We start from the raw sequence: 22,666 nt of genomic DNA, 5'->3' as shown, positions 1-22,666 counted from the left end.
CAAAAACATCGACGGATGGATAGATGCTAAACCCGATGGATATATGGATGGCACATACCTCGACGTCGGGGAAACGGTCTTCAACGACGTGAATTGGCGCGGAGGGCCACCGACCTGGTTGATCGGGGAAGGGGGGGAGGATAGTCCTGCGCCGGGAGGGGGATGTCTTCTTCTTCCGAAGGAAGCAACTAGGGCGCGCCTGGTTCTTTCAAAAAGGACATATTGAGATAAAAAATTATTTAAATTATAAATTTTCGTCTGGGACGAGGGATGGGACGAAAAACGGTCCCAGAATTATTGGACGGGACGGTTTTTTAATCATCGGACGAAAAATCGTCCCGTCCGTCCCTGGGAAAATTCTGGACGTCGGACGGAACGAATTTCGTCCCGTCCCTTCCGTCGTCCCCGTCCTGGACGATCCGGATCTATATTTACCGCCTCCCGGTCAAAGGCACGCTACGTCATCATTTCTCACATTTCTCGGTTTGATCCAAGTTAAATTCATAAACTCCCGGCTCGATCGACCCATCACTCGTGCTTCACCGGCTGAAACTATATAAATTTTCTCTTTTCCATGCGTTTTTGCTTAGCTAGATTGCGAAATCGCGTCAATACCATCAACGATTAGTGTGCATGTATGGGCTCTTCGCGCCAAAGAATTGGAAGCGATACTTGCGGCGAGGAATGGGAAGATGGAAAGATTTCTGGGTCCTTTGATAATGATGATCATCAGAACGTACATGAAACTGACTTGCGGATTGTGATCGACGAGTCGCCATCCTCGGGTCGCCGGAAAAGGGTCCGTAGGGTTTCTGCTGAAGACAAGGTTTGTTGTCTTAATTTTCCGTTTGATCTCTTCTGTAGAAAAACTTCAGGACCTTCTCGCATTGAATTCTTAAGAATGTGCAAATCTCAAAGGTAAGAACTCACACCTGATTCAGTGATTCCGTCTGAAGTCTTCTACCTGGAGAGGTTTTCTTTTGAGTCAGGAAGTCCAAGAACACTTCAGTCTTGGAAGCGATGGAAACTCCAAAAGAAACCTTGACTCGTGAATCAATGACCGGCCCTTTCTGTAGGCAACTTGAGATAATCTTGTCCTCCGTAATCTGTTCTTAATTATTCCATCATTATTTTTACAAAGGACTTTAGTCTCTACACGCGAAACCCCACTCTTCATCAAAAATTGTCATATGAGATTCTATTTATCAGCGATTAAATGATAGCTTAATATCGCCAATAAGACATATTATTGTCCATTAAAGGAAAGACGAACTCAACGTCGTCATCATATTCAAATAAAGGTCTGACTTGTTTCAGTTTCTCAGGAATTGGTAGAACTCGTTCACAAGGTACACTTATTATGTTTACTTGGGCGGGGAAGGCTTGTAGACTCTACTTGTGATGACTCTCTGATACAGGTGATGGAGTGCTTCATGAATAACAATTTAACACTTTGTTATTATTGTTATAAAAAGAAAAGCACTTTGTTATTATTCATCTGCTTTATAATAAACGTAATATGTATTTGCAGGCTTCCTTGCTCTCTTTACTTCCCAGGGGAATACTGAACACAGAGGACGTCCCAACGTTGACTGTTGATAAGCTCGTGCCCGTGGTTACTTGGGTATTAACCTTAATTTATATCATCTTAATGTTCAATGCTTGAGTTATCCAGACTTCATTGAATCCTCATATCTTTTGCTCGTGAATTTCTAGTTCCGCAACAGTTTCTGCATCAAATGCACAAATTTCAGGGAAGGAAACTTGAAAGAAAACATTTTGCATTCCGTTGCCAGTCGGGAAGGCACTGCTGAAGAGGTGTTCCAATACTAAAATTTTACCAAATTTCTTGCTGCGAAGTGTGATGAAAGTCATTTTATTAAGTTATTATTGATGGAGGCCCCACAGATTACTCAATCTTAGACATTGATATGCTGGATTGGCTTGTATTTTGCAGGTCACTGCTTTGTCAGTGTCACTATTCCGGGCTCTTAACTTGCCAACGAGGTGCGTTATTGTTGTAGCTATAGTGCAGGGACGTGGACGGTTCGGGACCAAATTCGTCCCGTCCTACGTCCCATGTTAGAGTATGGACGAAGGACGGGACGGTTTTTCGTCTGTAGTCAAAAAAACCGTCCCGTCCAATAATCCCGGGACGAAATTTCGTCCCGTCTAGTCCTCCCGGGACGAATTTTCGTCCCAAAATTTGTCCCGGACGAAAAAATACATTATATATTATAATATATTATAAATTGTCCTCACCAGGCCACGTGTCAACATCTCAACCGTCGGATGTGAATCTGACGGTTTCCCGTCCAGATTCGTCCGTCCGTCGTCCGGGGAGCTCCTGACGGACGATTTTTTTGTCCCAGAGGACGAAAACCGTCCCGTCTGGCGGTCCCCCGGACGAATTTTCGTCCCAGAATTCGTCCTTGCCCCCGGATGGGACGATTTTTTCGTCCGGGGACGAAAAAACCGTCCCGTCCGCATCCCAGCACTATAGTTGTAGCATGTTACGATCCTGTGTAGATAGAAATAGTTAGCAATTCGAACTGTAGGATTTCAAGAATTTCTAAAAATAGAAGTATAAATTCAAGAATGAAATCCAAAGATACATTATAAAAATGCCTCGATGGCATTGGTGTGGTCGCGGATGGAAGCGGTCAAATGCTGGACCTGTTCCTCCACTTCTTCCATCCTCGCTACGGTAAGCCCTTTCGTCATGGCCAAGTAAATTGCAGGGTCGTCGCTGGGCTCTGATACCAAATTGGTAAGGTCCTTGCTCCCGCAAATGTAAAAAGATACTTAAGGATGAGATCCCAAACAAGTATGGCCTTCCTTCTAGCCGCAATATCCAGGGAGGAAACACAGGGAGGGATTGGGGGAAGGGGGAAGAGGAACAAGAGGGTGCCGGCGCCTCAGGGGAAGTCACTCCGCGCAGCTAACCTTCGCGCATTCCATCGCCTGGAGGAGAAGGGCAGGAGAGGAGAGAGAGAACGAAGTTGGTTAGGGATTCAGGGATGGTTCAAGAGGTAAAAGCGAAGGAGAAGAGTGCACCACTGTGTTGACTGCCTTCTTCCCCGTCGGCCCCCCCTTTTTCCACCGAACTCGCTTCCGTATCCTCTGCCCTAATGGGCTCAGTTGTAGGTCGTGGGCCCTCTTGTGGCCCACGTCGTTTTCTCTGGTAGACCCGTAGTGGGGTCCTAACAATACTCCCCCCTTGCAGAGCCAACTTGCCCGCAAGCTGGAAATCCGGGAAGTGGTCCTCGATCGTGATTGCGTCCTCCCATGTCGACTCGAAGTCTGGAAGGTGATGCCACTTGATAAGTACCTGGGTCCCTGTAACTGAATGTTTGAAACAAATCACCCTTTCCGGGGTGAGCTGCCATTCCAAGTCTTCGGAAAGTGTGGGGGGGACTTGTTGTGGTGTGACTGCTGGCCCCGACCGCCTTGTGGAGTTGAGAGACATGAAACACCGGATGAATGGTGGTATGGGCTGGCAAGTCCAGTTTGTAAGCCACTTGGCCCATCCTCTGCAAGATGCGGTAAGGCCCAAAATACTTCGGCCCGAGCTTCTCATTCGGTCTGCGAGCCAAGGAACGCATGCGGTAGGGCCACAATTTGAGGTATACCCAGTCCTCCACCTTGTAGGTCACATCCCGCCGATGTCTATCCGCAGAGAGCTTCATTTGGTGCTGAGCGTGGAGGAGGTTTGCCTTCAGTAGATCCAGCATTTGATCACGACTTTCCAATAATTTATCCACATCCGCTACTGGTGATGTTCGGGAACCATAACGGACAAGGGGGGGGTTCTCGGCCATAAACCAGTCGGAACGGAGACGTCTTGAGAGACAAATGATAAGCTGTATTGTAACTATACTCAGCCCAGGGTAACCACTTGTGCCATTCCCACGGTTTCTCGCTGGCGAAGCAACGAAGGTATGTCTTGAGGCCGCAGTTGACCACTTCAGTCTGGTCATCTGTCTCTGGATGATACGCGGAGCTCATGCGGAGTTGAGTCCCTTGGTGGCGGTGTAGTTCTTTCCAGAATGTGCTGATAAACACGTGCCCTCAGTCAGACACCAAGGAACGGGGTATGCCATGCAGGTGGACCACCTCACGAATAAATAACACGGCAATGTCTTTTGCTGTAAATGGATGATGAACCAGGGTGTAGTGACTATACTTACTCAAGCGATCCACTACTACCATGATGGAATTGAATCCCCCCGAGCGAGGTAGGCCCTCTATGAAATCCATGGAGAGATCTTCCCAAACTTGATTGGGAATGGGTAGAGGTTGCAGCAAGCCCGCAGGCGCCAGGTGAGATGATTTGTTCCGGAGACACGTGTGGCACTGGTTAACGAGTTCTTTGATATGTCGCTTCATGCCCTGCCAGTAGAACTGTTGCTTTATTCGTTGATACGTGCGCAGGAATCCTCTATGTCCATCGTCCGCCTGAGAATGGAATGCCTCCAAAAGTGCAGGGATGAGTGTCGATGAAGATGATAAAACAATACGTCCCTTGAATAATAATAATCCTTCTCTGATAGTGTAGTCTTGAGTGATAGTACTCCCGTCCTTGATATCTGCCATGAGTTTCTGGAGGGCTGTGTCGCTCGCTAGTTCACTGCGAATAACGTTCACATCTTGCCAAATCGGTGCTGAAATGGAGCACAAGGTCGCTTCTTCCATGGCGGGAGATCGGAACAACGCATCCGCCACTTTGTTCAATCGGCCTTCCTTGTAACATATATCAAACGAAAATCCCATCAACTTCAGAACCCACTTATGAAATGGACCCAGTACTTCTCGTTGTTCAAATAAATACTTCAAGCTGTACTGATATGTGCGGATCGTAAAACACCGAAATAGCAGATAATGCCGCCACTTCTGGACTTCCCACACAATGGCAATGAGTTCTCTCTCATAGGTGGAGCGTGCTCGAACGGTGATGGGAAAGGCCTTGCTGAAGTAGGTGATTGGGCGTCCTTGCTGCATGAGGACTGCATCCACACCAAGTCCAGAAGCATCAGTTTCAATGCAGAAGTGCGGGAGAAGTCCGGCAAGGTCAAGACCGGAGCTGCCGAAAGTGCTCCTTGAAGGGTGACGAAGGCATGCTGACTCTCCTCATCCCACTTGAAGGACTCGTTCTTTAGCAATTGCGAGAGTGGTCACGCCAACGAGGCATAATTGGCCAAAAATCGCCGGTAATAGCCCGTTAAGCCCAAAAGCCCCGTAACTGGCGCACATTGCGGGGAATTGGCCACTCCAAAATGGCCGCCACCTTGTTGGGGTCTGTAGCGACCCCTTGAGCAGATACCATGTGACCCAAATACTCCAGCTGGCCTTGGGCAAAATGACATTTCTTGGCGTTCACATGGAGTTGGTGGTCCGATAGGACCCTGAAGACGGTGTGGAGGTGGTGCTGATGCGATGCGATATCCTTGCTGTACACCAAAATGTCATAAAACAAAACCAGTACAAACCTGCGGAGGAAGGGCTGGAGTATCTGGTTCATGAGGGCTTGGAAAGTGGCTGGTGCATTAGTGAGGCCAAAGGGCATCACGAGGAACTCAAAATGCCCATGGTGCATGTGGAAAGCCGTCTTGGGAATGTCCTCCTCATGCATGCGTATCTGATGATAGCCTGATTTTAAGACCAGTTTGGAGAAAACAGACATACTGTGTAGCTCCTCTAACAGCTCTTCTACCACCGGAATCGGAAACTTGTCAGGAATAGTGAATTTGTTCGGGGCCCGATAATTCACGCAACAATGCCACTGACCCTCCTTCGGAACCAGCAGCGCGGGGCTCGAGTAGGGGCTGGAAGAATAGCGGATTATCCCCTGAGCGAGCTGCTCTTGGATGACCCGCTCCAACTCATTTTTCTGAGCGTGAGAATATCGGTAAGGCCGAACATTGACTAGAGCCACCCCTGGCTGTAATGCGATGCGATGATCCACTTCACGTGCCGGTGGCAGCCCCAACATCTGTCGAAACACGCCAGGAAAGGTGCTTCTCATTGTCCCCTCAATAGAATCTGTGTTGTCCTGCAAAAGAGCAAAAGAAACACGGGCTGTTAGATGAAATCCTGCCGGCTGTACCCCCGCCAACGACTTCTCTTGCTAGCTGCCAATTCAGATGATTCCCCATGATCCCCATGCAAAGGGTGGAGGACGCCATCAACACTAAAACGCAGCATCAGTAAATCAAAATTTGCTTCCATCCATCCATGTGTCCGCAGCCATTGAATTCTTAAAATGACCTCGACCCCGATTCTGTCCAACGGTAAGAAGTCTTGAACAACGGTGAAGTCTCGCACCAAGATCTGCAGACCCTTACACATCTGATGCCCTTGGAGTCGACGTGCATCCCCCAAGATAATATCGTATGGAGGAACATCCGTCAATGGAGCGCTCAGGTCCCGCAACAATTGCCTGCGAATGAAGTTGTGGGTCGCCCCATTGTCAATCAAAATAGCCACCTGCCGCTTCTGGATTGTCCCCTTCACTCTCAAGGTGCCCTGAGAGGCTACTCCCAATAAAGCATTTAGCCCCGCCTTTGCCATTACTTCCCCCTCCTCGGATGCCTGGCCCTGGGCCGTCTCATCCTCATCCGACGACTGGTAGAAATCCTCCTCTCCTTGGACTAAGTAAAGCCTCAGCTCTCGCTTACAGCGGTGGCCCGGCGTGAATTTGTCATCACAATGGAAACAGAGACCCTTCTCCTTGCGACTCTTCCATTCCTCTTCAGTAAGTCCCACATATGACTTGCGAGTTCTTTCCGTGTGTGAGAGTTCTTGAGTGAGAAGTTTGAACAATAACAAAGAACGTATCTTTTTCAGTTACGCGAACTACTAATCATACACAATGTTTCCCTCTTTTAGAGAGGGTGACGATCGACCGTTGGAGGGATATGACCGTTGGAATCAACGGTCATATTTCACTATGAGCGGGCCCATTTATAGAACATGGGCCCGTTAATACAAGAGTACATGACTATTGGGCCGTATGATCTAACACCCCCCCTCAAGTTGGGTATAGATGTTGATCATGCCCAACTTGGACACCAATGCTTGGAACTGTGGACCGAGAAGCCCTTTGGTGAGAATATCCGCAATCTGCTCCAGAGAAGGAATGTAGTGAGGTATAATGAACCCCTCGTCGATGCTTTGTTTGATGTAGTGCCGAGCCACTCTTGCATGCTTCGTTCTTTCGTGTTGAACTGGGTTTTTTGCCATAGCAATTGCTGATTTGCTATCGGAGTACAGAGTCATTCCTCTATCTGGAAAAACTTTAAAATCCTGCAAGATACCCTTAAGCCACATGCCTTCACATACTCCCTTCTTCAGTGCTCGGAGTTCGGCTTCTACGCTGGATAAAGAGACCTCCTTTTGTTTCTTACTACGCCACGTGACAAGATTCCCTCCTAGGAAACTGCAATAACCAGATGTAGACCGGCTGTCCTCAAATGATCCTGCATAGTCAGAATCCGTGTAGAGAACTACACTTGGCTCGCTTCCTCTGTTAAATAGTAGGCCAAGTCCAATTGACCCCTTCAGGTAGGCTAGGATGCGATCTGCTGCACGTTGATGTGATTCCCGGGGATCATTCATGAATTGACTGAGAGAGTTGACTGCAAAAGCAATATCCGGCCGAGTATGGTTGAGATAAAGTAGCTTACCAATAAGACGTTGAAATGAAGTCTTGTTTACTGGTGTGTCTTTCTCGCTTTGTTCGGCTTTTAACGTAACATTACCATCCACTGGTGTAGCTGCTGGTCGACAATCCAGCTTCCCTGTTTCCGTTAACAAATCAAGGATATACTTATGCTGAGAAAGTACGATCCCTGCCCGAGAGTAGGCCACTTCAATTCCTAGGAAATATGTCATTAGACCGAGTGCCTTTATGTCAAAGGATAGTGAAAGATGTTTCTCCAAATTCTGAATTTCAGTGTAGTCATCTCCAGTAATGATGATATCGTCAACATACACAATTAAAATTGCAATTTTCCCATCCTTGCCATGTTTTATAAACAATGTATGGTCGCCCTCACTTTGGAAGAATCCCACTGCCAACATTACTGCTGAAAATCTTCCAAACCATGCTCTCGGCGATTGTTTTAGTCCATATAAGGACTTTTTAAGATGACACACATCCCCTGAATTTTGGCTCAAACAATATCCGGGAGGAGGTGCCATATACACTTCTTCTTTCAATTCTCCATGTAAGAAGGCATTCTTCACATCATATTGATGGAGCTTCCAATTGAATATTGCTGCGAGTGCTATTAAGACCGAACCGTGTTTAGTTTTGCAACTGGAGCAAAGGTTTCATGTAGTCAATGCCATAAGATTGAGTATATCCTTGTGCCACCAAACGAGCTTTGTGTCTGGCCACTGATCCGTCTGAGTGATATTTTAAAGTGAATACCCATCGACTTCCTACTAGTTTCTTCCCGGGTGGGAGTGGGCCCATCTCCCAAGTACCATTTCGCTTCAGTGCTGCCATTTCTTCTTCCATAGCTATCTTCCATTCTGCAGATGACATTGCTTCGGTCACATTCTTCGGAATAGATACGGTCATCAGGGCTTGAATTACTTGAGTATACTCTGGAGAGAGCCGGGAGTACGATAAATAATTTCTGACTGGATAGAGTTTCGTCTTCGTGCAGTTTCGAACTCCCTTACTTATGGCAATGGACCAACCAACATTTCCGGAGTCTTCTTCTTCTGCCGGCAGTATTGTTGTAATTGAGTCGTCACGTGGTCTATAAGGCTCCTCCTCCTCCTCAGGGGGACTTGGAAAAGTACTTATAGCCACGTCCTGATCATAAGTTTCTGATGCTGAGGAGAGGCGTCGCTGCATACTATCATTTACTTGCTCCGAAGATTCTAGATATGCTTCTGACCGTTCCAAATGAACATGAAACATTTGGGCTTCGTCAAACTTTACGTCTGCGGTAATGAAGATCTTCCTGGAACTTGGATGATAACATTTATAACCTTTCTGGGTTGACGAATATCCCAGAAACACACATCTCAGGGCTCGATGGTCCAACTTTCCTGCATGATGAGCTTGAACATATACAACACAGCCAAACACCTTGGCTGGGAGGTTAGTTCTTAAAGATAAATGTGGAAATTCAGCAGATAAAAGATCAATAGGAGCATGATAATTTAATGTCTTTGAGGCCGTCCTATTTATAAGATGAGTAGCTGTTGCGACTGCTACAGCCCAATAGTTCTTGGGGCAATTCCCATGAAATAACAGAGCCCTGGCTGAAGACATTATATGACCAATTTTTCATTCAGCAAGTCCATTTTGCTGAGGGGTATTCACACATGAGGATTGGTGAATTATCCCCTCTTCTTCCATGTAATTAGTTACTTTTCCACAAAAGAATTCTGTTGCATTGTCTGATCTAAATATCCGTACTTTCTTTCCAAATTGTGTATGAATCATCGCACAGAATTTAATGATGATAGATGGAATTTCAGTTTTAGATTTCAGTAGATATACCCAGGTATATCTAGAGAAATCATCTACAAATAAGATGAACCACTTGTGATGAGATAATCCAAGAATGGAGCAAGGTCCCCATACATCACTATGGATACAATCAAATGCCGATTGAGTTCTGTGATCTGAAACTGGAAAAGATGAAGGGAGGTCTCTTCATCAATTGGCAACTTTCACAGTTCAAGTTATCAACAATAATCCCTTTAAACAAGTTGGGATGAGAATGTTTCAAAATGTGAAATGAGGGGTGTCCTAATCTCCTATGCAGGAGGTTGATCCGTTCTTCACTCTGGACAATATAGGTGGCTTTCTGCTCTTCGTTCTCCTCTAGTCCATCTAGCAGGAGGAGACCTCCCTTCCTCTTAACAGATGAAATCTTCCGTCCGGTTTCCTTAAGACACAGGAAACAAGAATCTGAGTCCAAAATAAATCGCCATCCAGTATCATTTACTAATTGAATTAAGGACAATAAATTAGCTTTTAGTTCAGGTACATGCAAAACGTTTTCCAGTAATTTCCCTTTGATCTCAATTGACCCTCTTCCTGCCACTTCTAATATTCCACCATTGGCAGTAAACACCTTGAGATTATTAGTTTCTAGTTCATAATTTTTAAATAGCATTTTGTGGGGTGACATATGGTCTGTCGCCCCAGAATCTAAAATCCAAGACGCAGTAGTGGATGTATTATTAGTAACTGTAGTAAAAATAAACTTCTTACCGGACTGTACGAGTGAAGTAGAGCCAAATTTTTGAAGAATCTTGTTCACTTCTGACTGAATAAGCTTCTGAATTTCGCCTCCTTCTTCCCCCTTCCTGGCGGTAGATGGTTCCTCTCCTTCACTGGCCACATAGGCTTTCTTGTGCTGCCCTGGATTCCACGTTCCTTTCCTAATCTGCTCTTCCTTCCAGGCTAATTTTCTGCAGTCCCTTTTTAGGTGGCCTGGTTTCCTGCAATAGCCACAAGTAAGTTCTGAGGAGTTACCTTCCTGTGGAGTGGTCTTCTGATGCTGAGTTGACGATGTGGCTGCATTATGCATGTTGGGCCTTGGTTCCCCTTTCTTGGCCAAGTGTGCTACTGAGACGGGGGTAGACGCCTCACCATCCTTAGAGTGAAGTTTCTTCCTCCGCTCTGCCCCTTGCAATTCAGAGATAGCTTCTGCTAAAGTAGGGAACCTCTCTCTGTGCAGCAATTGACTTCTAAGATTCTCATATTCTGAGTTCAACCCCATCAAAAAGGTGAGGGTTCTGAATTTGGTTTCTCTGAGATAGGATGGAGAATTCTTGTCGCCTGTGGGCCAGAGAAGGTCAAGTTCCCTCCATATAGCTTTTAATTTTGCAGAATAAGAAGAAATTGATAGATTTCCCTGCTTCAATGCTTTTTCTTGTTCACGAAGATCATAGACACGATAATCACTGTGTGTTTCTGCGCATGACCTCTGAATTTCTTGCCATAAGTCTCGTACACAGTCGATGAGTAGATAGTCGTCTGCCTGATCCAGTTCCATATTTTTGATCATCCAGTTTGTGATAAAGGCTTCTTCAGATTCCCAAATTACCCTTTCGAGTTTGAGAGCGTCTTCCGAAGGAGCATCTTCCGTTAGGTGATTCCCCAGGTAGATAGCTTTAAGAGATCTCTGGACTAGCGTTATCCATTTCTGTCCATTAATGCCATTATATTTGATATCCAAATCTGGTAAGAACAACCTTGGCTGAGCAGGTGTCTCAGCTGTTTTAACGACAGTTGAGGAGGTGACCTCGGATTCCTTCTCAGCTATCCTGGACTTTCCCATCTAGAGATAAATAGTCGGAGCACAAAAATAGACAAAGCTTGAGTTTCGCCGTATGAAGCTTCAAGAGCAGAAACAGGAGCAAGTCTTCACTGGAGAAGGACTTCCCCTAAAATAAGCACAAAGGCTGAAAGGGTAATTCCGTCGTATGAGACTTCAAGAGGAAATCGAGCTTCCCCCAGGGCGTAGCTTCAAGAGTAAGGGTAATTCCTCTCTTCGTCTTCACAGGGCGTGGCTTCCCCAAGTCAGACTGAATAGATACTGCCGGAGGCGGGAGCTCGTGAAATCGTGAAATCACGAGGCCGCACCGTCTTCTGAGATCGCCGGGTTCGCCGGTAGAGAAAAAATAGAGGTAGTTGATGCCGAAATCGCCGAGTAAGGAGTCACGGCCGAACTCGCAAGGATGAAATCGAGCTTGTCGCCGCCGCCGTACTCGCAAGGACGAAATAGAGCGTCGAGGAAGAAATCGCCGCCGTACTCGCAAGAGCTTCTCGCCGAGGTCGCCGAAGCCGAGAAAAATAAAATTTATACGAAGAAGAAAGTTGTCACCTTTTGGTGTGCCCACGATCGTCGCTCTGATACCATGAGAGTTCTTGAGCGAGAAGTTTGAACAATAACAAAGAACGTATCTTTTTCAGTTACGCGAACTACTAATCATACACAATGTTTCCCTCTTTTAGAGAGGGTGACGATCGACCGTTGGAGGGATATGACCGTTGGAATCAATGGTCATATTTCACTATGAGCGGGCCCATTTATAGAACATGGGCCCGTTAATACAAGAGTACATGACTATTGGGCCGTATGATCTAACAGTGTGCCCACCCGTTGCCGCGGTGGAAAAGGGCCGGTTCCCTTGGTTGGACACTGGGGGCCGTTTCCGGCATCCGCTCTTCGGAACCATGGGCAGCTTCTTGTGGATGCTCCTCATTACTGCAGCCAATTGCTGTTCCGCTTCTAGGGCCAAATCCTGCAATTCATCCAAGTTCTGTGATTTGGCACGTTGCGCCTCGGAGAGGATCTCGGGGAGTAGGGCCGACACAAAAGCTTTCGCAAGGATACGTTGGGGTACATCATGTGCATAGCCGAGTTGCTCAAACTCAGCAATGAGCTCGTCCACTGACCCTGTTTGCTGAAGTTTGAACAGGCGATGGTACGCCTCATCTGATGAGTAACCGAAACACTTGGCAAGGCGGTGACGAAAATTGGCCCAATTGCGAAATCCAAACTGGTCATCCTGATAACAAAACCAATCGAGTGCCTTACCTTCCAGGTGCATCGACACTAACTGTAGCCTTTCGTGCGGACGAGTGTAGTGATGGCGAAAGTACTGCTCCACCCTCCTTAGCCACCCTTCCGGGTTCTCCCCATCAGAACAGGGGATATCACCTTTGCGGTAAAGGCGCTGTCGGTCTGTGTGGTCGTCGCGGGACGGGTGACCCCGCCCATCAGCCTCCCACTCAATTGGGGGTTCGTCGCCATGTGCCTCCTCCTCAGCTCCCCCATGGGCCTCCCACGTCCCTCCATAGTGTGGTAAGACGCAAGGTGGCCGTCCCCGCAGGTCACCCCAGTCATCTCCCCCGGGTTGACCCGGCCTCGAGGTCCCCTACCCCGGTCATTCTCCGGGAAGAAAGGGTGCCGATTTGCCATTCGGAGCCCCTCGAAGTTTGAGTCCCCCTGTTGACGATCCTCCACCAGCATTTCGGGGTCCAGCTCTCTCCGTGCCGGTCCCATTGGGCGTTCTTCTCGACCTCCGTGACCCAGCGCCGGTGAGCGCAGACGAGGATGGGGGGGTAAGGGCGCCAGCAGGGGAATGCAGTCGTTTTGCCCCACCGGGTAGGAAGAGACACCCATGGTGGCTCCGGTCCTCCCCCCAGGTGGGGTTCCGCTTCGAGGGGTGGCCGGAGACGGTAGGAGGCGCCCACTGGTCGCCCCGATCACAGCGGGATCACTGGCCGTTGGTTGGACCAACAGGGCTGCATCAACTGGAGCAGATCCTTTCGCCTGGGACCTGGGACCTGTGCAAGTATCCCCGTTGTCCGCTGCCCGCTTCCCGGTGAGCATGGCACAGATGCGTGCCAGAGCGTCGTCGGTCGACCTTTGAGATTCGGCCATCTGCGTAGATAACGCCTCGATGGCATTGGTGTGGTCGCGGATGGAAGCGGTCAAATGCTGGACCTGTTCCTCCACTTCTTCCATCCTCGCTACGGTAAGCCCTTTCGTCATGGCCAAATAAATTGCAGGGTCGTCGCTGGGCTCTGATACCAAATTGGTAAGGTCCTTGCTCCCGCAAATGTAAAAAGATACTTAAGGATGAGATCCCAAACAAGTATGGCCTTCCTTCTAGCCGCAATATCCAGGGAGGAAACACAGGGAGGGATTGGGGGAAGGGGGAAGAGGAACAAGAGGGTGCCGGCGCCTCAGGGGAAGTCACTCCGCGCAGCTAACCTTCGCGCATTCCATCGCCTGGAGGAGAAGGGCAGGAGAGGAGAGAGAGAACAAAGTTGGTTAGGGATTCAGGGATGGTTCAAGAGGTAAAAGCGAAGGAGAAGAGTGCACCACTGTGTTGACTGCCTTCTTCCCCGTCGGCTCCCCCTTTTTCCACCGAACTCGCTTCCGTATCCTCTGCCCTAATGGGCTCAGTTGTAGGTCGTGGGCCCTCTTGTGGCCCACGTCGTTTTCTCTGGTAGACCCGTAGTGGTGTCCTTACAGAATGTCCGACGAGTCAGATTGACTCCTCCCTCTGATAAAGTTGAGAGGATCTCCCTCTTCTAGCTTGAGCCTCAGCCCCTTTTGTTGTAACTGAATTTGCTCCCCGAAGCAGCTCCTGCTCCTTTATTTATAGGCTTACTTCTCCTGCCTCTAAGTGTTCAAATCAGCACATGCCTGTAATGGCACACGTGCTGGCTGACAACAGAGAGAGATTCTCCTCTGTTAATCAAAAGGGAAACTGCTCTTGCTGACTGGCACATGTACTGACTGATACTTCTGTTCTTTTCATGATAGTTTCTGGGAAGAACCTTATCATAGCTCAATCATTTTTGTGCTGTGCTGTAGTTTTAGTCTAAAATTGTGCTTTATTAGTTTTAAAGAAAGGTCTAAATCTATCTAATGAGAAGATTTGATGCACTACAATTTGTAATTCAATGAAATTTCAAAATATGACAGAGTTGAAGCAGAAATAATTGTTTATTACTGAATTTAATCATTTACTTTGTTTTTTAATTAATGCGAACCAAATTTTTGGGCGCACGTCCTTGATAAGCCCAAAAAAAATAATACTTTTGTTCATCTTTTAGCCCATCGTCATTGCATTTTTATTGCATTGAAACATCCGCTGATGGAACTAGGTTTAACCACATCTTAGATGCTCTCTCTTTGAGGACTCTATTAGGCATGACTTGTTTATTTTTCCGTATCATTCATGTTGACTTGTAGGATTTATTATTTTCAGGTTTGTCTCTATCTTAGATGTAACCTCACTCAATCCAGATACTGATGATCCGTGGGCATATAACCAAGATTTACCGAAGTTGGACCCTAAAATATCATCTCCCACTTTATCAAAGGCTATTGTGAGCAATAACGGTGACCCCACTTTGCCTCCAGTGTTGCTTTCATCTACAAAATCAAAAGAAACTGCCCCAGAACAAATAAAAAGGGGCAGGAATAAGAAACAAGATAGACAGTTGATGATCGACAGTTGTGATACTAATGAACAGGTTACCTGTGCAAATAACAATCAAAATAAGGGCAAAAAGAAAGGAGATGTAGAGTTTGAGATGCAATTAGAAATGGCGCTTTCAGCAACAGCTGCTGGGAGCTTTGACTGTAATCCTAGCCAAAATAATGCGGATATCTGCAGTTCATCATCTGCAACTACTTCCTTCAAAAGTGCGAAGAAATCTTTAAATCAAGCTGTCACTGGGGCTGTTTGGTCTAGGAAAAAGGGTCCCCCTTTGTTCTGGGCGGAGGTGTTTTGTAAAGGGGAGTCGTCAACAGGCAAGTGGGTTCATGTTGACGCGGCCAACGGGATGATCGCTCAAGAACTGCAGGTTGAGTCTGCATCTGCAGCTTCTAAAAGGCCCTTGAAGTACGTTGTTGCTTTTTCTGGGTTGGGTGCAAAAGATGTCACTCGCAGGTTCTTATGCTGTCTTTCTCTTTTGGATTTTGACGGTCAACTGTTTTGTTTCAATTAGTTGATTAAGAAGACTAATTCTTAGATTCGTTAAATGGCTTTTGGATCGTGAATTCTGTGTACCTTTTCTAATGTTGACTTTCTCTTTTGGATTTTGAATGAGTCGATAAGGAAGACACATTGTATGCTTCATTAACTGCATTTTTTATCTTTACGTGAAATCCAATGATTAAGTTGTGTTTGGAGATATTTTTGTTTGACAAAGTCTGGATTCTCTTGGCTTTTTCTTATGTTGACATTCTCTTTCGGTTTTGAAGGCCTACAGGTTTTTTTGAATGGGTTGATTAGGAAGACAAGCTGTGTGTTTCATTAGATGTCTTCTGGATCTTTGTGAACAAGAACGATTGATAGTTTTTTCTTTATGGTTATTTTTGTTGGATAGAGTCTGAATTCTCTGTAAATTTCACTGAACGTTGATATTTGGAAACGAAAATCTGTAGGTATTGCATGCACTGGTATAAAATTCTATCCAAGCGTATTGATGGAACCTGGTGGGCCAGGGTTTTGGCTCACTTGAAGCAGTTGAGGTCTGCTGCAACTGAGGGTATTGAGCCCATTACGTAATATTGGAAAATTAAATTCCATCTGCGTTACCTAATTCTACCAACGTCTCTAATCTCGGTCGTTTTCTTATATCAGCTGACTCGACACTCGCACAAGTTGAAAGCACTGAAGATATGGAGCTGGAGATCAGGGCATTAACAGAGCCTCTTCCTGGAAATCAGCAGGTCAATATTTGGCTATAAATATTTCAATAAACTGTTAAATGTAAATAACCATTGTTTTAAATAAATATATTTTTTCTTTATTTTTTTTAGGCCTATAGAAGGCATCATCTGTATGCGCTTGAAAAGTTTCTCTCAAAGTATGAAGCTCTCTACCCAAAGGGCCCAGTATTGGGCTATTGTTCGGGACATCCTGTGTATCCTCGGGCCTGTGTTCAGAGACTTCAGACAAGACAAAGATGGCTGCGGGAAGGACTGCAAGTAAAATCAAATGAAGCTCCTGCAAAGGTACTCCGCCAGTTGAGTAATAAATTCGTAAAATAAACATTCACTTGTAATCTTGAGATTAGAAGTTCTTGTGATTAGGTTTTGAAGAGTTCACAGAAATTTGGCAGAAGGCAACGTCAGGAAGAAGGTGCGGAGGAGGGGTCGATGACTCTTGAACTCTATGGAAAGTGGCAAGTGGAACCCCTCATTCTTCCTCCTGCTGTAGACGGAATGGTTCCAAAGGTAGGAGAACCCAAAGTTTTTGATTACCTAGGGATATACTTTATTCCATTTCTCATCAATAACATACAACATTTTTTCATCTAATTCATATTTAAAGTGGACTTTATTTCACTATTTTGTGCTAAGATACTAGGTGTATCTCCGCCTTTTAGGGGGATCATGTGAGCCTATAAATAGGTGTATCTTCACCTTTCAGGGGATCTTGTGAGCATATAAATAGGGTTTCTAAAGATCAAAAAGTAGAATTTGTGCTACCGAAGAATCATCTCAAATATTAGCCTTTTCCTTGGCTCTCCCTCTGTTCTCCACCCTTTCTTGACTCCTCTCTGCCAGAAGCTCCTGTTCTTGCTCTTCCCCCCTGGTTATGACGTATACCATTACGTTCTGTTTTTAATGGATTTGTGATGGAGAAGTATTGGGTTTCAAGTTGACCTGAATTAATTAATTATTCTGGCTCTTAGTCTTGGTTTTGTTGTAATTTTTGATCTTATTTATTATAATTTTCCCTCAATCACGTAGTTTCCTTGACATCGTTAAGATAACTTGAGTTAGATTCTATTAGGAGTAGGATTAAAGTGTGATGGTGCATAATTTAGGTTTGGGGTTGGTGTGGAACAGCCATGCCAGAGTTCTTTTCGTTTTTTAGAATTAAAAGTGCCATTTTGTTCTTGAATTAGATGTTTCCTAACATATTTTTCATTCTAGAACGAGCGCGGTCAGGTTGAAGTGTGGTCTGAGAAGTGTCTTCCACCTGGTACTGTGCACTTGAGGCTTCCAAGATTGGCGGCTGTTGCCAGGAGGCTGGGTGTTGACTTTGCTCCCGCAATGATCGGTTTCGAGTTCAGGAATGGACGTTCTTACCCTGTTTTTGAGGGGATTGTCATATGCTCAGAGTTCAAAGATGCCATCATGGAGGTACAATTCTTTTTAGATGAAATCTGTTATTTTTTTTCTTCTGATTCGCTAAGCATTACATAAGAGAAATCTGAATAATCTCAATGTTAATTTCCCACAAGTTTACCGTTGTATTTTGAGGTCTAGAGAAATTTTTTGATAAATCTCCTTTTAATCTTATTTTATTTTCCTGTTTTCTTCTGCAGGCATACGCTGAAGAAGAAAGGAGAAGGGAGGCCGATGAGAAGAGAAGAAGAGAGGCTCAAGCGCTGTCAAGATGGTATCAGCTACTTAGCTCTCTTATCACAAGGGAGCGTCTTAGCAGAACCTACTTGGAACCTTCAAAGGCCAAAGAACCAGAACAAGAGAAAAAGCCAGAAAATACTCCTGGTAAATTCCCACAACCTGTTTCCCACAAATCGGATGAACAAGATCACCGGCATCAGAAAGATCATGAACAACATGAACATGTCTTCCCTATTGAGGACCAGAGCTTTGATAGCGAGAGCTTTATCCGCACTAAGCGCTGCCCCTGTGGGTTCTCCATTGAGATGGAGGAGTTGTGAATCACCGTTGTATAGGAGAAGTGAGAAATCTTTTTGAGAAATCTTTTTGATGATCTAACTTAATGATGCTACCAGGCAATGTTTTTTTGTCTTTCGTTGGATTCAATGTAGAGTTTGCTGTTAGCGATGCGGATGAACAAGAGGATGACAATGATGAATTGATATATGTCATAGTGACTAGTAGAAACCAGCATGCCATCCTGTTTCCATTACTTGCCATAGTCTGTCCTTGTCATCCAACCATTGATGATGTTCTCATTGCCATTGTCATCATCATTGCACCACTCTGCCTACGGATGATGATGACAATTTTGTTCACAATTTGTTATTCCAATGTAATTATGATAATAGAAGGTTTGACCTGTCGAGAAAGAAGAGACTTGGAGGCAAGTATAATATGCGCTGGTCTTGATTGAACTTTCAATGTGTACTGGATTTTGTTTGCACTATGATACGATCCCCAACCCCTCTTAAGGACAGTTGTGTTTTTCCTTCCAGCATGTTCCATTTAAATATGGTGCCCTCCCTTTAGGAGAGCAGCCATAAAAAAGTATGTTGATGTAGGAAGCACTCGATTCGTCTCCTCTCTATGTCTAAGCCCTGTCACTTCCTCTGCAATCCCCATCCCTTTAGATCGTCTCCCCTTCACCACGTCTTCAGGTGGCTTGTCCTCAATCGATCCCTAACTCCTCCCTTCTATGTCTCCCATGACCATTCCCATTTCCATTCTCCTCTCCATCCTGGGAACTTTCTCTCTCTCTCATCTCCCCCTTGGCTCTATTTTATCTCCATGGAATTGGTGCAATGCATCATCAAACTTACATTGAAGATGATACGTCCTGAGACGGATATATCACACTAAAACAGTTTCTTTTATGATATCTGACCCATGAATTTTTAGTAATTAATACTAAACTAAGGGCTGTAAGTAAAAAGTTGATGATTTTTTAAAAAACGGATAATCATTTTGTTGCAAATAAAAATGCTGCTAACACATATCATTTTTGTTGGGATACCCAAGATTTTTACTTGACTCCTCAATATGGATCTGTACCGTTTTAACTCCTGATGGCACCTTCATCTTTGGTCGGTTAAGCTCCTAGATTGAAGCTACATCTATTTCTCTTGAATATGCATAATATGAAGTTTGAGGAACATGGACGGGATGTATAATGAAATTAAATCCATGATAACATGTGTTAAGACTATTAATAATTGAAACAAAATAATATTAAAGGTTGAGGCATTTGAGTAAAAATGCCTAATGCCTAAAGAACGAAAATACAATACGGCTGATGTTCTAATTAGTCACATTTGTAATCACAATTCAGCCATTTTAACGGGGGTAAGATTTGACCTAATTTTCAACAGGCTAATTATTTGACTGTGGTCATAAAAGTCATATGACATAAATATCCATAAGTCCTCTATGAAGTTTTTAGAGTATAGGTCAAACATACTTCATTTGTCAGTCAAATAACACGGTTAATGCACAAACGTATGATTTGGTTGGTATTATGTGACTTATTTAAATACTTTTTCAGAACAGATGTGGAATAATATAATTTTTCGGTTTGAGTTTTAAGACCAAACATCTATACTTTCCCACAATTTTTGAGAATTTGAATGTTAAATTCAAGGATGAATCAAAGTTCTTCCTCAAATTTATAAATCTTGATGTAGAAATTTATATATTTAATAAAAATATAATACATTGTCATAAAAAAGTGCACCAACATCAATATGTTTCTTTGTCTTTTAGTTAATTACTGACGAAAATTTCAATTTCCATCACAGGAAATTATTCATGAGATAAATGAAAAATGGTGACATAGACACTGAAGATACTTTTTTGAAATGACAAACATATGGGATTACAGAATGACAGTATCAGTCTTAGACTTCTTTTCTTGGAGAACTTAAACACATTCATAAATTTTAGTTTGGCCTCGTTTCAGAAAAGGCTGGTTGAATAGGGCCAAAGCTACATTCAAAGTCACAATAAAATTCAATAAAGTCAATGGCAAAGTTCAAAAATCAATTTTGTAAGGAAAACTTATCTGTTTGGTCGTGGAGTCATCGTCTTCACTTGAACAACATTTCATGAGGTTTGATATGGTTTCTAGAGATAATCTTCCTTTTTTAAAAATCACAATAACTTGTCCTTAAAATATTGATTTTCAAGAATGTTTGTTTGTTATTTGATCAAGCATGTTGTACACATAATTTTTTAGAAATTGATACCAAAAAATTAAATAATGATAAAAATACGAAATACATCTTATCTGCTGTCAAGTCTCTTGATACCAACTTATTATAATTCTCAATTGGTGTACTTCATCCTCTGAAAATAATCCGTAATTAATAACATTGTAAATTTCCATACGAGAAAGTCTCCTTTAGGAGGAAGAAAAGGTATGAGAAATAAAAGGAAGTGAATGTAATAATTTTATTAATCAAATAATATAAGAATATCTAGAAATATTGTTATAAATTAAAGGACCAAAAATATAAAATAGAAGTATCAATTTAATAATAAATAATAAATAAACCATATGACTTAAAAACATATGATTTGAACTTTACATTACACATGCTAATGGAAATCACTATATCATAAACAGAAGTAGAGAAAGATTAAGAGATACATATATAAAGATAGAAAGGTACAAACAACAATAATAAAAAGAGAGATATGTCACGAAATGGAAAGATATCTGGAGGAAAAAAGTGAGCAATATACAAGCATCAAAATAAATAAAGCTAGAGAAGAATCTAAAAAGATCAAGAGATCATGAAACAAAAACAGAACAATAAAAATAAAAGATATTTTTCTCTTTTAGTTTGTCTTTTATAGCATAATCTAAATGAATAAATATCACAAGACAAAGAGAGGAAGATAAAAAAAGAAACATAGATAAACGGAGAAAATAATCAAAGAGAGAGAGAGAGAGGTAGAGATCATGAGACCAAGAAAGATAGAACAGGATACAAAGAGAGGGTGAAAAAAAAAGATAGAGATCGGGAGGGAAAGATAAATAATCACAAGAAAAATATATATTTATATAGACAGAGATAGAGGGAGAGATCATGAGACCAGGAAAGATCCGCCATAAAATATATTTTGAGATTTCATTAGTTCCCTTGATATTTCATTCAGGAAAGTTCTAAACTGCAGGGAAAATGGGCTCAGAGAAGATTAAAGTAAAAAGAAGAAAGGGGAAGATATAAACGGTAGTGTTAGAATGATGATAATTGCTGTTTCATAATTTTCTTTTCACGAAATGATCTCCTGACTAACACAAAAATAAAATAAATGGACAGCTTAAGTAATAGAAAAAAAAAGTAAATGAGATAGGAACACATATCCCAATTTTTAAAATACATGTCTATATTGTGAAGCCTCTATAAAGATATCATCTAAAATCCATTTAGAACTGACTTAAAATATGAAATTTCTATTACTTAAGCTGTCTAAGGAAAAAAACGTAGCAAAATAAGAAAATAGAAGGAATAAGAAGAGAATAATCAGTCTAAGGAAAAAAACGTAAAATATGAAATTTCTCAACAATTCATTTAAAATTTATCTTCTCATTGATTCACCAGGTTCCTTAAATTAGAAATAATATCTCATAAGGAATTAGTGACCATCTTGTTTGAGAAATTCAAGGCAAGAAAATATATTTTGAGACATTTAAGCGACTCCTTAAAGAGATTTGATAAATTGAGGTGAACATATTAGATATATTTTTTAAGGTAACTATGATTTTAATTTGAAAAGGAATATGAAAATTGAAGAAACCTGGTGATTTTACTGAGGTTACAGCTGTAGTAGAATTCACCTCCATGATCTGATTCAGTGGTCTTAATCCGTTTGTTGAGCTGATATTAAAATTTAGATTTATATTTCCTCAACATACCTAGTGTTTCTGATTTCTCATGAATTAGACATAGGTGACCATAGTGAGTATAAGGTTCAGTGAAAGTGAAAAAAATTGCAGTGATTGATCCTGTTTGACATAGGAATAGTCCACAGAAATCTGTATGTATCTATTTCAATATATTTTAAGCTTGAGTAACCTCTTCTTAATTTATGCATTTGACACAAGTATCAAAATAGTTTTCATCAAAGGGGTCTAAAATACTATTTGAGAGAATTCTATCAATTCTCTGATGAGATATATGACCATGTCTCTTGAGAAATTCATGGAGGGAAAATATATTTTGAGAAATTTAAATAGCTAGTGTAATATATCTTGATAAATATTGAGGTCAATAGGGAAATATACTAGACTGCTATATTCTTAAAGGTGAATATGTGAACATATTAGATTTATATATTTTTGAAGGAGAAAATAAATATGATATTTAAAGAAACCTGATGATTATACTGAGAGTATCTTAGACTGAAGTAGAAATTGATTCTTACAGAATTATTGGTGAAGGAAATCAGTTTAGAAA

General features: G+C 43.0%; 1 protein-coding gene across 2 annotated transcripts; it reads left to right on the top strand.

Annotated features, from left to right (window-relative positions):
• The first annotated feature begins 465 nt into the window (after nucleotides 1-465).
• On the top strand, nucleotides 466-18,371 carry RAD4 (DNA repair protein Rad4 family). 2 transcript variants are annotated; one of them, XM_078588136.1, is made up of 12 exons: nucleotides 466-826; nucleotides 1,326-1,418; nucleotides 1,532-1,624; nucleotides 1,717-1,818; nucleotides 1,958-2,007; nucleotides 14,767-15,453; nucleotides 15,951-16,054; nucleotides 16,150-16,238; nucleotides 16,329-16,523; nucleotides 16,620-16,745; nucleotides 17,451-17,660; nucleotides 17,846-18,371. In XM_078588136.1, the coding sequence occupies exons 1-12, from the start codon at nucleotides 638-640 to the stop codon at nucleotides 18,203-18,205; spliced, it is 2,298 nt and encodes a 765-aa protein (XP_078444262.1). In that variant the 5' UTR covers nucleotides 466-637; the 3' UTR covers nucleotides 18,206-18,371. The 2 variants fall into 2 exon arrangements, with proteins under 2 accessions (XP_078444262.1, XP_078444261.1); XM_078588135.1 differs by having other exon boundaries at nucleotides 467-826; nucleotides 16,602-16,745.
• Nucleotides 18,372-22,666: the final 4,295 nt, after the last annotated feature.

This window comes from Wolffia australiana, chromosome 16, assembly GCF_029677425.1.
Source record: "Wolffia australiana isolate 7733 chromosome 16, ASM2967742v1".
Lineage (NCBI taxonomy): Eukaryota > Viridiplantae > Streptophyta > Magnoliopsida > Alismatales > Araceae > Wolffia > Wolffia australiana.
This window is presented reverse-complemented; position numbering and strand designations above follow the sequence as displayed.

Bases quoted from the DNA above. Each gene is read 5' to 3' on its own strand.
- RAD4 (XM_078588135.1), top strand. From the start codon at position 638: ATGGGCTCTTCGCGCCAAAGAATTGGAAGCGATACTTGCGGCGAGGAA. The intron at 16,239-16,328 runs GTCAATATTTGG...TATTTTTTTTAG, and splicing joins CTCTTCCTGGAAATCAGCAG to GCCTATAGAAGGCATCATCT. The intron at 16,746-17,450 runs GTAGGAGAACCC...TTTTCATTCTAG, and splicing joins TAGACGGAATGGTTCCAAAG to AACGAGCGCGGTCAGGTTGA.